This window comes from Lutra lutra, chromosome X (assembly GCF_902655055.1).
Source record: "Lutra lutra chromosome X, mLutLut1.2, whole genome shotgun sequence".
Lineage (NCBI taxonomy): Eukaryota > Metazoa > Chordata > Mammalia > Carnivora > Mustelidae > Lutra > Lutra lutra.
This window is the reverse complement of record NC_062296.1, coordinates 42027671-42042433: the sequence shown is the minus strand read 5'-3', so window position 1 is coordinate 42042433 and position 14763 is coordinate 42027671. Positions and strand designations below refer to the sequence as shown.

The 14763-nt window shown below is 40.4% G+C and overlaps 1 protein-coding gene across 2 annotated transcripts in view; it reads left to right on the top strand.

Annotated features, from left to right (window-relative positions):
- TCEAL9 (transcription elongation factor A like 9) overlaps window positions 1-14763 on the top strand; it is a 45987-nt gene extending 31224 nt beyond the window's left edge. The window contains exons 1-5 of one of the 2 annotated variants that reach the window (XM_047716744.1): window positions 9995-10050; window positions 11121-11278; window positions 12774-12903; window positions 13418-13491; window positions 13903-14763. In XM_047716744.1, coding sequence (XP_047572700.1) covers window positions 13986-14300 — 315 coding nt within the window. In that variant the 5' untranslated portion in view covers window positions 9995-10050; window positions 11121-11278; window positions 12774-12903; window positions 13418-13491; window positions 13903-13985 and the 3' untranslated portion in view covers window positions 14301-14763. Of the gene's footprint in view, window positions 1-9994; window positions 10051-11120; window positions 11279-12773; window positions 12904-13417; window positions 13492-13902 lie in introns of those variants that run through there. The other variant, XM_047716743.1, reaches the window with a different exon arrangement.

Here is a 14763-nt window from a genome sequence, read left to right as displayed (position 1 = left end):
CTGACATTTTGAGGTATTTCCTTGCAGTCTTTTTCTAGGCATATTTGTACTTACCATAGACTAAATGTGTCCCTCTGCCAAATTAATATGTTGAAAGTTAATCCCCACCTTGGTAGTAATTAGGGGTTAGGCCTTTGGGAAGTGATTAGGTCCTGAGGGTGGACCTCTTGTGAATGGGATTAGTGCTCCTATAAAGGAGGCCCCTGCATGCTCCCTTGATCTTTATGTGATATGGAAAGCAAGGAGACTTGAAACATGAAATGGACCCTCTCCAGATGTCAAATCAAGATGCCAGGGCCTTATCTTGGACTTCCCAGCATCCAGTACTACGAAAAATAATTTTCTGTTATTTAAGCCACCCAGTCTATGGTACTTTTGTTATTGCAGCCCAAACGGACTAAGTCAATACTCAATATAATTGTATTTCTACTGCACTACCATGGTTCTCCAGTGTTAGTCCACATTAGATTCTCTCAGAGGAGCATGATAATAATGTATGCTTTGGGGCCCAGTTAGAAGTGTGTTTAAATCATGGAATATAGGAAGGGGTACTAAAGTCTACATTTTTAGCAAGAGAGAGAGAAAATTCTAAAGCAGGCAGTCTATGTGACACATTTAATTTGCAAATCAAATTAAATTTTATTCATGTTTTTTTTTAAAGATTTTATTTATTTATTTGACAGAGAGAAATCACAAGTAGGCAGAGAGGCAGGCAGAGAGAGAGGAGGAAGCAGGCTCCCCGCTGAGCAGAAAGCCCAATGTGGGGCTCGAACCCAGGACCTGGAATCATGACCTGAGCTGAAGGCAGCGGCTCAACCCACTGAGCCACCCAGGCGCCCCAAATTTTATTCATGTTTTAATTTGGCATGCCATCCACACCCTACTAGGCTCCTTAGGAAATACAAGTTGGCCTCTAGAGAAATAAAATTACTTACTTGCTGTTCTTTAGTTAAGAGTTAGGACTGCATCAAGGACAAGGATCCCCACAGAGACATAATGTGCATGGTGGACATTTATTCAACATTTACAATGTGTCAAACATTACAATAGGCACTAGGACTATAAGGTTGATTAAGAAACTCTACTTGCTAAGAATGACACAATTTTGCAGAGGATTAATTGATAACATTTTTATGGATTTTTTAATCTTATAAAATATTTTAAACTCTTTCATGTAGGGATAAGATCAGGTTTTGGGGGTGTTACTCTGCTTTAATGTAAGAAGGTGAAAATGCCTGTAATTTATATACTTCATGTATGCCTGTTGCCCTAGTGGGTGGATCTGCCCAGAAGTCAACTGTGGCAAGAACGTGGGAGGCATAAAAAGCCAATGTTGTGTTATTCTTGAAATTTCCACTACTAAAATATATAGAAAACCAACATAGTCTTTATTATAATTAAGATAATAAATGACTGGCTCCAATTGTTTAAGCTATCATTTTATTTTATTCATCATTTACTTTATTAATGAAGTCTCATATTCATGTGTTGACCCAACACTCTCCATCCAAATGGAATCATGTCTGAGTCTCTGGAGAGCAGAGGACTCGTAAGTAAAACAGAAAAGTCCTATTTTTACTAAGATCTTGGCTAAGATGTTCAATTACTGAGGCACATTTGTGTGGTACCCACCTTCATAAGTGTGACAATGATCTCATAGAAATCAGTGGGGTTTTGTCACCTTGAAGACCCCAACATCAACCACTGTCAGCATATGGAAAAAGATGAAGGAGAGGTGACAGTAGAGTCTAGAAGACATGGCAGAATCCAGGGAAGGGTGGCACCCACTTTTCAGCTACCTGAACTTGTTCCTGGGCACAGGTTAGACATCTCTCAGCCCTCCCTGAGTATCTCTGGGGTTTGCAATTCTGAAAAGGCAAGCACATGGGGTAGGGTCTAAGTCAACACAGTTCACACATTCAGTACCTCATCTGATTTACTCAGCAGCTCTGGGAGGCAAATAGCATTCCCTTTTCACAGGTGACAAGAGTGACCCTTTAAAGTTATGGTAATAAGTACTGGAGTTATATTGCTAAGTAAGAAATTCTAAAAAAAAAACTTGAAATGCTCTTTTTTAATTCTTTCAACAAGTTTATATTAAATGGCACTAAAAAAACGCTGAGTGACACATTACTTTAACTATTTTTATTATATTTAAGGATACGAGTAATATATACAAATTCTTGGAAAGTATGAAAGGCAAAATTTTAAACCATCTATAAGTATGACATACAAAGATAAACAGCCCCATTTTAGTAGATATATTTAAGACTGTTCATATATATAATACATAATTTAAAAATAAGTAGCAATAAATTTACACATTGCTCTGTAACTTTTTCATTTTAAAATCCATAATGAGGGGCACCTGGGTGGCTCAGTCGGTAAGTGGCTGCCTTTGGCTCAGGTCATGGTCCGATTGAGCTCCTCTTTGGGCTCCCTGCTCTGCGGGAGGCCTGCCTCTCTCTCTCCCTCTGCTTGTGTTTCCTCCCTCTCTTTCTGTGTCTCTCTCTGTCAAATAAATAAATAAAATCTTAAATAAAATAAAATCAATAATGAATGGTACACCTGAAACAAATGTAATATTGTGTGTCACCTATACTCAAATAAATAAATATTGACCATCTTTCTATTCAAATGAGTGAAACACCTCTGCTGACAAAGACTTGTTGATTTACTCAGAATGCAATATTCAAATAGAAGTTGGCAATACTAAAAGCTCTGAAGTAATTGAATCAGCAAAATTATATCAAGAAAAGGTGAAAGGGGGCGCCTGGGTGGCTCAGTGGGTTAAAGCCTCTGCCTTCCGCTCAGGTTGTGATCACAGAGTCCTGGGATCAAGCCCAACATTGGGCTCTCTGCTCCGTGGGGAGCCTGCTTCCTCCTCTCTCTCTTCCTGCCTCTCTGCCTACTTGTGATCTCTGTCTGTCAAATAAATAAATAAAATCTTTAAAAAAAAAAAAGAAAGAAAGAAAAGGTGAAGAAACAGAAAACAATACTTGAAAAGTAGTAACTCCAGAGTAAACCTTAGTTTTTAAAGCATAAAGAAAAACTCATCATGGTAGTGATGCTGAGAGTAATTTCATTAAGGCCATGTGGACTCTACCTTAACTTTGTTTACCTGAGTTTAACTCTCTCATCCCTTCCGTGAACCATTCCATGTCATCTACATCTACCATGTTGATGTTATTGACACGACTATTGGGCACTCCTCTTCTAAAACCTGGGGAAAGTGGAGCCCAACTCCATTATTGCCTTCAGGCTCTTTGTCTTCATTCCCTCTCATGGGGGCGGGGGGTGGGGGCTTCCTTTCCATTCTGCAGAGAGACCTGTTTCTCCTCCTTTTTCCCTTTTCTTTTCTTTCCTGGAAGACGTTTTCCATGTTGAAATCCCTCCCCGGACCGGCCCGCTTATTTTCTTTAGACTCCATTACTCCTAGGAGACGAAAGGACTGAATGCTTGGTGGAAAGATTAGGACCCAGGACAGGGGCCCTACTATGTGCCTTTCAAGGTTCCGATATCAGAAGGGATTTGTTTTGTTTTGTTTTTAATTCTATTTTTCCCACCTGAGAGGACTCTTGCGCCCTCTAGTGGGCATCCAGTCACAGCCCCTCCTCCACTCCTCCCTCTCCCAGCTCGCTCCTCTTTCCTTCCTCCTCTGAAGCTCACCATCTTTCCTGTAGATACCTTCCCCGGGACATACTGCATTCACCAAAAGGGAAGACCCGGAGGGGAGCCCTAGAAAGGGTGTGTTCCCATCTCCACCACTGTTCCTTGCACCGACCCGAGCCTATCCTTTTAGTCTCCTTCCCCTCTCACATACGCATTCTTGCTGGGAGGCGTGCAGCCCTGACCCGCTGACCCGCAGAGGAACGGGGTGGGAGGATCCCTGGCAACTGCAGCCAAGAGCTCGCTGCAGACCTTCCATTCGCCCCTCACCTCCCAGCACCTTGTGTCCCAGCTTTGTCACTCTTTATATTCCTTCTTTCTCCAAAGCCACCCTCAGCCTCCAGTATTCCTGGTCTTTTAAATATCCACAATGGTGGAAGAGGGTATACTACTTAAAACAGAACTTTTACCTTCTGTGTCTCTCTGTTGCCTTCTGCTCTGATTCATTTCCACCCCTCTATTACCAAAATGTTTTGCACCAAAAGGGCATGGGACACAGGGAGCGGGGCTTGTGTAAGTTGAAAGCTTTCCAGAGTGTACCCGTGTATCCATATTCATATACTGCTTGCCCCCAGGACAACCCACAGTGGACTTTGGGTAAGTAGGGGATGTCAAGAACGAAGACTGTCTCAATTGGTGATTCTGCTTTCAGCTGCCAGCCATCCTGGTGGCAGAGTTAGCCCAGCCAGCTCAAGTCGGAACACAAATCCAGGGCGTTCCTGGACAATTGTTTTGCCCCCATTCATTGACTTGAAGTTTTTCCTCCTCTGCAACAGGAGTCATTACTCAGGATACAAAGCAAGAAAGGGACTTGGGCCCAGATAGACTCCAGTCATGTGACAGCCACGTCACAGTGGGGTATAGACTTCCAGTCCTCCCTTCCACTCAGGCAGGGCAGTGGGAAACCTTCATCCCCTCCTCCTCCTGTCACACTGGATCTGGAATGTCTCTTTTTCCACTTTGGCATTTCAGGAGGCCAGGTAGAGTCTTTGGCTTTCTCTAATCATCAGCAAGAGGCAGCATTTTCTCTTGGAGTCACTGTCCATTTGCAATTCTTGTGGAATTAGCCCTTTCCTCATTTCCCCTGCCCTCCAACCAGTTCCTTCTCCTGGTGTCCTCTCACCCTTGTCGTTATTTTTCTCCTGGGGCCCTTGCTTGCACCTAAATGGACATAAAGTTAGGTATCAGGAAAGGAGGCTGGGAGTGGAAAGTGGAACATTAACTTTTCTTCTGTGTACTTTTCTGTTCCATTTTTTAAAATTTAAAATTCTTTGTTTTTTTACATTATAGAAATACAATACTTACATTTTGGGTGAGGGAGAGAATGAGTATCCCAAGATTTCTCTTTTCGCAGGAGTGCCTTGTTATTTGAGTAAATTAACTTATAACCAATAGAAAATATTTTGCATCAGCTACAAATGAAAGAGCTAATTGTTCACAATGTTTAAGACAGTATGACTCTTGGGGCGCCCGGGTGGCTCAGTGGGTTAAAGCCTCTGCCTTCGGCTCAGGTCATGATCCCAGGGTCCTGGGATCAAGCCCCACATCGGGCTCTCTGCTCCGCGGGGAGCCTGCTTCCTCCTCTCTCTCTGCCTGCCTCTCTGCCTACTTGTGATCTCTCTCTGTCAAATAAAAAAAAAAGACAGTATGACTCTTTGGGGAGAAAAGTAATTTAGAATTAAAAAAATAAATTTTTTATTAAATAGGAAATCCTTCATAACTTGGTCATGTTTGTATTTGTCAATTGGAAAATGTTCTAATAATGCTTCCTAAATATTCTTTTTGAAAATACAGACTAATTAGTTTGACAATTTTAAACCTAAATTTTAAAAAAATTTAGGTTCAGTAAATTAATGTCTATAGAGCTTCAGTGTCTTTTTTTGTCCTGCTTTAGAGAAATGATCTAATGTTTCCACTTCTGAGAGGTTTTTAAAAAATATTTTATTTATTTATTTGAGAGTGAGAGAGAGCACAAGCAGGGGGAGCAGCAGAATCAGGCTTCCTCCTTAGCAGAGAGCCTGATGCAGGACTCCATCCCAGGATCCTGAGATCATGACCCAAGCTGAAGGCAGACACTTAACAGACTGAGCCACCCAGGCACCCCTTCACTTCCAAGAGTTTTTAATCTTCATAAATAATTGTTTCAGTTTTGTTCTCTTAGAAGGATGAAGCCTGCTAGGCATCTCACCTGTGGCCTCTGTATCTGCAGGGAACTCTAGCCTAGCCTTGCTGGAGGGTTGCTGCCTGCCATTCCATCCCCACCATGGTGGCACCTCATCCAGGCTTAGGCCAGTGTTTAAACAACTCTCAACCACTAACCATATAAAATTCTTTTCTTAAGAGGGGGGGCATGCAGAGGGAGAGGGAGAAAGAAAATCTTTAAGCAGGCTCCATACCCAATACAGAACCCGATGGAGGATTGATCTCACAATCCTGAGATCATGGCCTGAGCCAAAATCAAGAGTCATCAAGAGTCGGAGGCTTAACCGACTGAGCTACCCAGGCGTCCCCCATTCACTGACTGTATCACTTAACCTAGACCAGGTGTTCTCAACCCAGGAAATCTATGGACGGCTTAAAATTCTAAACAAGTTGTGCATGTTTGGGGCTAGTGAGGTACATGAAATTTTGTGGGGGAAAGTGTTGTACCGTAGGAACCTGAGAAAGCCTAATACATGAGCAGAGTGGCATTATGAGGAAGCTGAAACTATGAGGTAGAGCCAAGACACAGAAAGGGGAAGGGGATGTTAGAGGAAGGGAGAATGAGACAGCATCTGAGCCAAGTTAATGGCAGAGCACTATAGTGTGCTGGTCCTGGCACCTAGAGGTCCACTAGAAACTGGCTGTTTGTTCTCAGATTCCCTTAACATCATAGTGCTATTTACTGCCCCATAAATACTCACCATGGATCCTGCTTCAGCTGAGCTAGCCTAAGTATCTATTCCTTACAACCAATGAGACTAACTGAAACAATAGTTTTCTGTAGTAAAATGTTCTTTAAAAAACTCAACAGAATAACAGTAGTTATCACTACCTGAAAACTGGTGAAAAGACATCAAAAAGTTATTGACCAAAGAAGACATCTATGTGGAGAACCAAGTATAAGTTTTTCAGACTCCCTAGTGGTCAAAATATACAAATGAAAACTTCATTCTTATTCACCTGTCAAACTGAGGAATTCTTTTTAAAATCATACTATCTATTTTATGTGAGGTTATTCATATGGACTGTCAGTACACTTGTAAATTGGTTAAATTAACTTGTAGGCCCTTTTGCAATATACATTTAAATTCATAAGATTTTTCAAACTTTTAGACGTAGGAATTTCAATTCTTGAAATTTTTCCTTAGGGAGTAACTATGATTTTGTGCAAAGAATTTAGTGATGGCTTGGCTTGTGATAGAAAAAAAATATAGAGGAAACCTAAATATTAAGCAACAGAGAATTGACTTAATTACTGTTAATTTTAACATGATGAAATACAGTAAGAATAGGTTGAGTTATCTTAAAAATGTGTATTTCATTGTTTTGTGTGTGTAACCCAGATAAACAAATGAATTTGGAAAATATATAAGAATTAACAGACATAAAATTTAAAAAATCCGTATTATCATAAAATTTATATATTGATAAGATTAAATACTTTGTTATGATTTTTCCCCCACTAACATTGCAACTTATGTTAATATGCTATGAAGTAGGGATCTAAATATTTCATAGGTAAATTTGACTAGGTAGGACTTCACTTGATATGCTGACTTTAGAATCCAGCCAGATGCAACTCCATTGCACTAACACATCCAGTCAGGGATGATAATTGAGAAGAAAAGTCTGGAAGAGACCTGTGGATTTGTGTTAACAACACCTAGTAAGCACCTAATTAATATTTACTGATAATGAGGGAATAATATATATGTTTGAGAGTCATCAAATAAATGAAATTGAGTGTAGGTTTTTGAGGGTTTTCCTTCTATATGTATTTTTGAATATAACTAAGATAATTTTATACACATTGTTTTATAGCCTGCTTTTAAATAATAATATTTATTGTGTTTATTTGTAAAAGTAAAGAATTTTCACTGGAAGAAAAGTCAGGGAACTATAGATAAATGCTATTTGTCAAGGGAGCCAGAAATAAAATATTTTCTTTTTCTCTTCATGTGTATTTCTAAAAGAATTGAGTTCCGGGCGGAGGGGGCAGCTCCTGGGTGGCTCAGTCAGTTAAGCTTCTGACTCTTGATCTCAGCCCAGGTCTTGATCTCAGGGTTGTGAGTTCAAGCCCTGTGCTGGGCTCCACACTGGGCGTGGAGCCTACTTAAAAAAAGAAAAAAGAATTGAATTGGTGAACTGGTAACTAAAGCTATTTTAAAATCTGCTTAAAATATATTATTGCTGGGTGCCTGGGTGCCTTAGTCATTAAGCAGCTGCCTTCAACTCAGGTCATGATCCCAGGGTCCTCGGATCCAGCCCCGAATCAGGCTGTCTGCTCAGCAGGAGGCCTGCTTCTCTTTCTCCCACTCCCCCTGCTTATATTCCCTCTCTCAATTGTGTGTCTCTCTCTCAAATAAATAAATAAAATCTTTTAAAAAACTTTTTAAAATGTATTATTGCTAACAATATTACTCTTTCTGGCAAAACATTATCTTATGAAGAAAGGTTTCTCACCAGGTAAAATTTAGGGAAGAGATTCCTCCCTTTCCTATGTATGACTAGTGTTACAGCTTGACTATCTCAAACTTAGATTGAAGAAGGCATAGTCAGAAAAATAAGAAGAGTCTCATTTTAATGCATACTAGTCACAAACAAGGCAAGAGAACCAAATATGAAGAATTCCACCATTGCAAGGACCTGAAAAAGGTAGTGGAGCTCTTAAATCAGATCCTACTCCACTACAGAAGAAGTATATATGTGAAATATGTGCTATGAAATAAGATTGCACTGTTTACAGACTACTCTTTATTATAGAAGTTACACACCCCCACTGAGAAAATGTAAAAGAATCCACAAAGAAGTATATAAAAAGAGAGCACAAATCACCCATAAGCCCACCAATCATCCAATCATACCCATTTTTAATATTTTGGTGTATATTATTCCATAATATTTGTTATGCATGCATACATATAAGTAGCTATACACATATTACTTTTTAAAATTAGATCCTCTGCAAGTTATATTTTGTAACCTGCCTTTTTCACACACCAATATATTATAAAAACACTTCCATTTAAATAAACTATGGTTGACAAGGTATTTTATTTCTTCTGCATGTTTACAAAGGTTTCTCTCATTTTTCTGAATATTATTAATTAATACAAGACTATTAAAGATAAAATTTAAATATATAAACACAACACTTAGAAAGTAAAAGTTGCCTTTATATTAAATGTTCATTCTCAAATATATCCTGTGGGAATAGTTCAGTGTATATTCATTCACATTTCTACTATGATATAGAAACACAATAAGACCCCATAATAAGATGGCATTAGATATAATATGGTGGGTGATGGGGTATGGGGAAAGGCAGAAATAGAAGGATGACATTTAAGCACCAGTGTAGAGTAAACAACTGTTACAAGGTGGCCTCAGAACTCAGTGGAGTCCCTGAGGGATTTGAATTTTGCACCCAGCTAACCAAAGAGGCTCACATCATTCATTCATCTCTCAATAACACAACCTGAAATTTTGTAGGAATTAATTTTGTGGACTATATGTTATGGTGCAATTTAATTATACGCTCATATTTTATTTTATTTATTTTTTAAAGATTTTATTTGTTTATTTGACAGACAGAGATCACAAGTAGGCAGAGAGGCAGGCAGAGAGAGAGAGAGGGAGGCAGGCTCCCTGCTGAGTAGAGAGCCCGATGCGGGGCTCGATCCCAGGACCCCGAGATCATGACCGGAGCCGAAGGCAGAGGCTTAACCCACTGAGCCACCCAGGCGCCCCATATGCTCATATTTTAAATGCTCCCAAATAAATATATGTATGTTGTGACAGAAATGTAGTTCTAGATATCTTAACTTTCAATTTGCCTTTTTTATTTATATGTATGCATAATATAATGGTTACTTTCCATTTCTAAATGGTACATACCATTGGTGTAGTTTGAATTGTTTTAACAGAATCCATGACTTTTGCCTTCTTTATCCCCCATCAAAATAATCTGGGAGAATCTTTGGCTCATGAGAATGTGCACACACGTGTGTGAGTGTGCATGTGCACATGCTTGGGTACATATCTGCTATTGCCTAGAACAATTCTCTGTGTTCCTTCATTGCTGCTTTTCACTTGGGGCTTCTCTTTGTATATCCAAGTCCAAGTCAAAGGACTGATGCTAGGAATTCAGATCTATGGACTTTGGTATGGCAAATCATTGTGGCTACCATTAAATATTTTCTTAGGATGGGTACCTAAAAATGGCTTTATAGGCTCAAGAGAATGTGTATTTCAAATACTTAGCAATTGCTTAAGTAAGTCCTGTCCAGAAAGGTTGACCAATTCAGATTCTATGACCTGGAAATAGGTGAGAAAATCCTTGGGGGTAAGTGCAGAACATGTCACAAAGTCCTTACACTGACACTGCTTTCAGATGATAGCCACTGGCAATAGAATTAAACCCCCCTAAGGAGGAACAAGAGGACTTCTACCCAGCAAGGCAGCATGAGACAGGCCACAAGGCCTAGGTTCAGTCTGACTGCTATTCTTTCCTGCCCACCCTCCATCTAGGTCCTGCCCATCCTCTGAGGCTCAGGTCAAGTTTTTTGTTTGTTTGTTTGTTTGGTTGGTTGGTTGTTTTTTTTCGTTTTTGTTTTTGTTTTTGTTTTTGTTTTTGTTTTTCCCTGCTTGAAGCTTTCTCTGACTATTTTGGGCTAACTGGTCATTGACTTCTCTGAGTTCCTGTTGGCCTGGCCACCCACTCTTTCCTTTAGATTTCTTGAAATAGGCTCGTGTGAAGGAGCCTTTTCAGCTATCTCATTGATTCTGCCTTTAGTGTGAACCCACAGTGAATGTGACCCACTCTCAGGATAGACTTAGAGAAGAGGCACAAGTGGGACTTGGATTTGGGCTCCAAGTCCTTTCGGCAGAATATTCTAGGGTCTTAGGTATCTAGAGTGTGGTCTAAAAGGAAATAAATGAAGGCTCCAGGTAAACACATCTTGCCCCACTGACTCTTCACTACCTGGGGAAGAAGCCATCCAGAAGAGGGTCAGATGCTGACCCTCTAAAAGTGGGCCCTTGGGCTGAGGCCTTTTCTGCTCAGATATAAGGAGACAATGCCTTTGGGCATATTGTTTTAATTCTTTGTTTAGAATAGGAAATGTATATATATGTATACATAATGGAAATGAATTATATAAAATAGAAATGAAAATATCTTCCTTGTGGTCGGTTGGTTTGAGAATATAAAATGAGATAATGGCAGTAAAGCATCTTTCACTTTTCAGGACATTCTAAGGATTTCTGGAACTATTTTCTTCAAGCTAAAGGAAAGCAGCTGCTATTCAGGATGTTTCCGTTTTCCTACGGACAATATATTGAAATGTTTTACCAATCACAAGCTTCTTTCTAAAGTTCTGAGAGCTTGCCTGTGCTCTCCTGTTTGGTAGGTAAGGCCAGTACAGGGAGAGTGACTTAGTAAGGGTAACACAATCTAGGTCTGGCACTGGGACTAACATCTGTCACACCAGTATTCTGTCTGGCAGGTCCGAACCATTTTATCTTGGGTTTTGTGTTACTCAAATACACATACTTCCCAGAAAATAGAGAAAATGTGACAGAAGGGCAAGTGAAATAAAAACAACATGGGGTGAAGGTTTTTTTCTTTCTACAAAATCTGTTGAGCTCTTTATTCTGCCTCACAAAGGGGCACTCGAACTGATACAAAACAAAAATACATGTATGTCTCCTGTTATCTTTTAAATGTTGCCTCTGAGAACTATGTAATTTGCATTGGCAAATTTGTGACTTACACTAAAGACTGAAGTGAGGCTGAAAGGTAATCTGTATCTGTTGAAGGTAATATGAGCCAGGTATCATTTAGAATTCCCAAAAGTCAGTTCTATGAGGTGTACCTTTATTATGTCCTTTCACATGAGGAAACTTGGGATCATAATATGTATCTGACAGTTGACGATTCTGCAGGCAGTACAGCTGCCTGGAAAATAACGCCATCAGGACTTGGAAGTGAAACATTATTTTCTTTTTTAAAAAGTTTTATATTGGGGTGTCTGGGTAGCTCAGAGGGTTAAGCCTCTGCCTTCATTCAGCTCAGGTCACGGTCCCAGGGACCTGGGATGGAAACCCACATCAGGCTCTGTGCTCAAGGGGAGCCTGCTTCTTCCTCTCCCTCTGCCTGCCATTTCCTCTGTTTGTGCTCTCACTGTCAAATAAATAAATAAAATCTTAAAAAAAAGTTTTGTATCATTTTCCCCAAATGAAATCCCAGTATAGTTATAATAATAGCTTGCACTTTTATTTTTTATTTATTTTTTAATTTTTTTTAAAGAAATAGCTTGCACTTTTAGAACCCTTACAATAGGCCAGGGAACTATTCTCAGGACTGTACGTGTGTTAAGTCATTTAACTAAAGTAATTTTGCTTTTGTCTTTTCTGACTATAACAAAAATGTTACTTTTGTTTAAGAAAAGAATGTACAAGTATTGAGAACAAAGTGAAAACTAAATTTAAAAATGTCACTCCTGTCCCAGGCTCCCCTTTTTTTTTTTTTTTAAACACACCCCGCTGCCAAACCGACCCTGTTCCACAAGAGCCAGGAACCAGACTGCAGATGAAATGGAGTCTAGGGGAGGGGCGATGGATGTAGGAGTTCTGTCCTGTGAGCTGAAGGCACCGAAGTGACAATTCTTAAAAGAAATAGAAAAGTTTAGTAGCTCCAGAAAAAAAAGATGCAGCCCCTCCCTAGTAGTCACAGAAAGACGAATAATATTTTGCCCTCCGGGATAGGCAACAATAACAAAGAATGACAAGCCAGATGTATTGGGGGGGCGGGTATAGGCGGGCCCACTTCTGCCGCGCTTTTGGTGGGAGTGGAGATTGGGGACCGGAGCTCACTGGTGACGTACAATTCACGTGACCAGGAGTCGACGTGTGCAGAAGTCCTGCTAGTCTGGTCCTTGTTCCCGTCTGGGTACCAGGTTTCCTTTAGCAGTGCAGACGGTGGAGCCTGACGCCAGGGAAAAGAGGAGCCAACTTCTCGGAATTTTGCAGGTTGGTGTCAAAATAGGTACTGCTTGGGGATTTCTAGGGTGGGAGTGGCCTAGGGCAGAAACTTGTGAGAGAGCCCAGGTCAAAACCATCCCTCCACCGCCCTCCTCCAAGTCTGCAGGGAATGATGACCCTTGGGAAAGGGACTAGGAGTCCCGGGAGAAGGACAAGGAGACCTGTGATTGTTTAAAAAATAATCATCCTCTACCACTTCAGACCGCTTTCCCAAGACCTACCCTCCCCCGCCAACCCGCGCCTCAGTCTTAAAGATAGTTTGGAAATAATCTGTTTTTCCTACTCCTTGTCTGATGGGAAATTCGAGCTAACTTGCACTGTGGGGCGAGGAGAGAAGTGGGAGAAACAGAAAGTGGGGAAGTTTTCATAACCAAATACCTTAATGAGGAAAAAGGTACGAGGTGCGGGTGGGCCCACCAAGCGCTCGCCCCTCCCCCACCCTCCCCCCCCCCACCTTTCTCCAACCCTCGCTCTTCCCCTAGCGTTTCCCGTTTGTCCGCAGGTCTGCAGGTCTGTCGTTCCGAGCACTACACAAGGCTAGAAAAGGGGAGGAAGAAACCGGTCGGATCAGTACAGGTAGGTGAGGGGAATATTTTAAAGACCCCTGAGGTGGAGTGGGGCGAGGGTGGGACAGAGGTTGTGGGCTCCACTGTTCTACCCCACCCCCACCCCATCCCCATCCCCATCCCCCCACGCCTGTTCTCCCTACCCATTCCGTTCTAGGAGGATTTTGCGTTTTGCCTTATGCGAAGAAATTGTTGGGGAGGGCCTTGAAAAGGGCTGGAGGGAGGGAGGAGAGAGAGGTAAGGAGGTGGAACGTGGAGGTTAGAACCTCAGGCTCAGGGAAGCTCTGATTGCTAATTAAGTCTCCCAAGTGGAAGATATTTAATGATAGCTCTGAATAGAAGAAAGTAAATGCTGAGACTTCTGTCTAGAGCACTGGTTCATTCACCAAGCCTTTGACTTAACGGTCACCTTGCTTTCTAGAAGTAATTGTATTCAAAGAGGAATAAAGCAGAAAAAAAGAAAGGAAGAGGAAAGGAAAGAAGGAAGAAAGAGAAACTCACAAGATGAAGCCCTGTCAAAAAATTGAAGGAAAACCAGAAAATGAGAGTGAACCAAAGCTTGAGGAAGAGCCAAAGCCTGAGGAAAAGCCAGAGGAGGAAGAAGAGCCAAAGGAGGAGGAAAAAACAGAAGGAACTTTTAGAGAGAGGCTGATTCAGTCTCTCCAGGAATTTAAAGAAGATATACACAACAGGCATTTAAGCAAGGAAGATATGTTTAGAGAAGTGAATGAAATAGATGAGATAAGGAGAGTAAGAAACAAACTTATAGTCATGCGTTGGAAGGTTAACCGAAATCATCCTTATCCCTATTTAATGTAGTTTGCCTTGATTTTAATTTTTTCTGATATTAACATTGTCATATAGCTTTCTTTTGATTTTCATTTTCCTGATATACCTTTGTCCATCTTTCTACTTTTAACTTGTTGCTATTAGTGATTTTAGATGTATCTCTTGTTAATCTGCATCTCATTGTTTATCATATTTTGAACCAATATACAAGTCTCTATCTTTAGGAGAGCTTTACTCATTTGTACAAAAAGAGGTTCCTAACAGGATATAAAATGAAAAAAGGTTACTTGGTAATATGTAAATGTCATATTTTTGAAAGGAAGACTGCATCTGTATATTACATATATGCACAAAAAAATTGTGAAGGATGAAAGACAAAAAGTGTAGTCAGTGGTAGGATTATGAGTAATTTTTTATCCTGCTTATTTGTATTTTTCCTTATTCCTAGAATGTACACACATTATTGCTAAAATAATAAAAGTTTTATAACAAA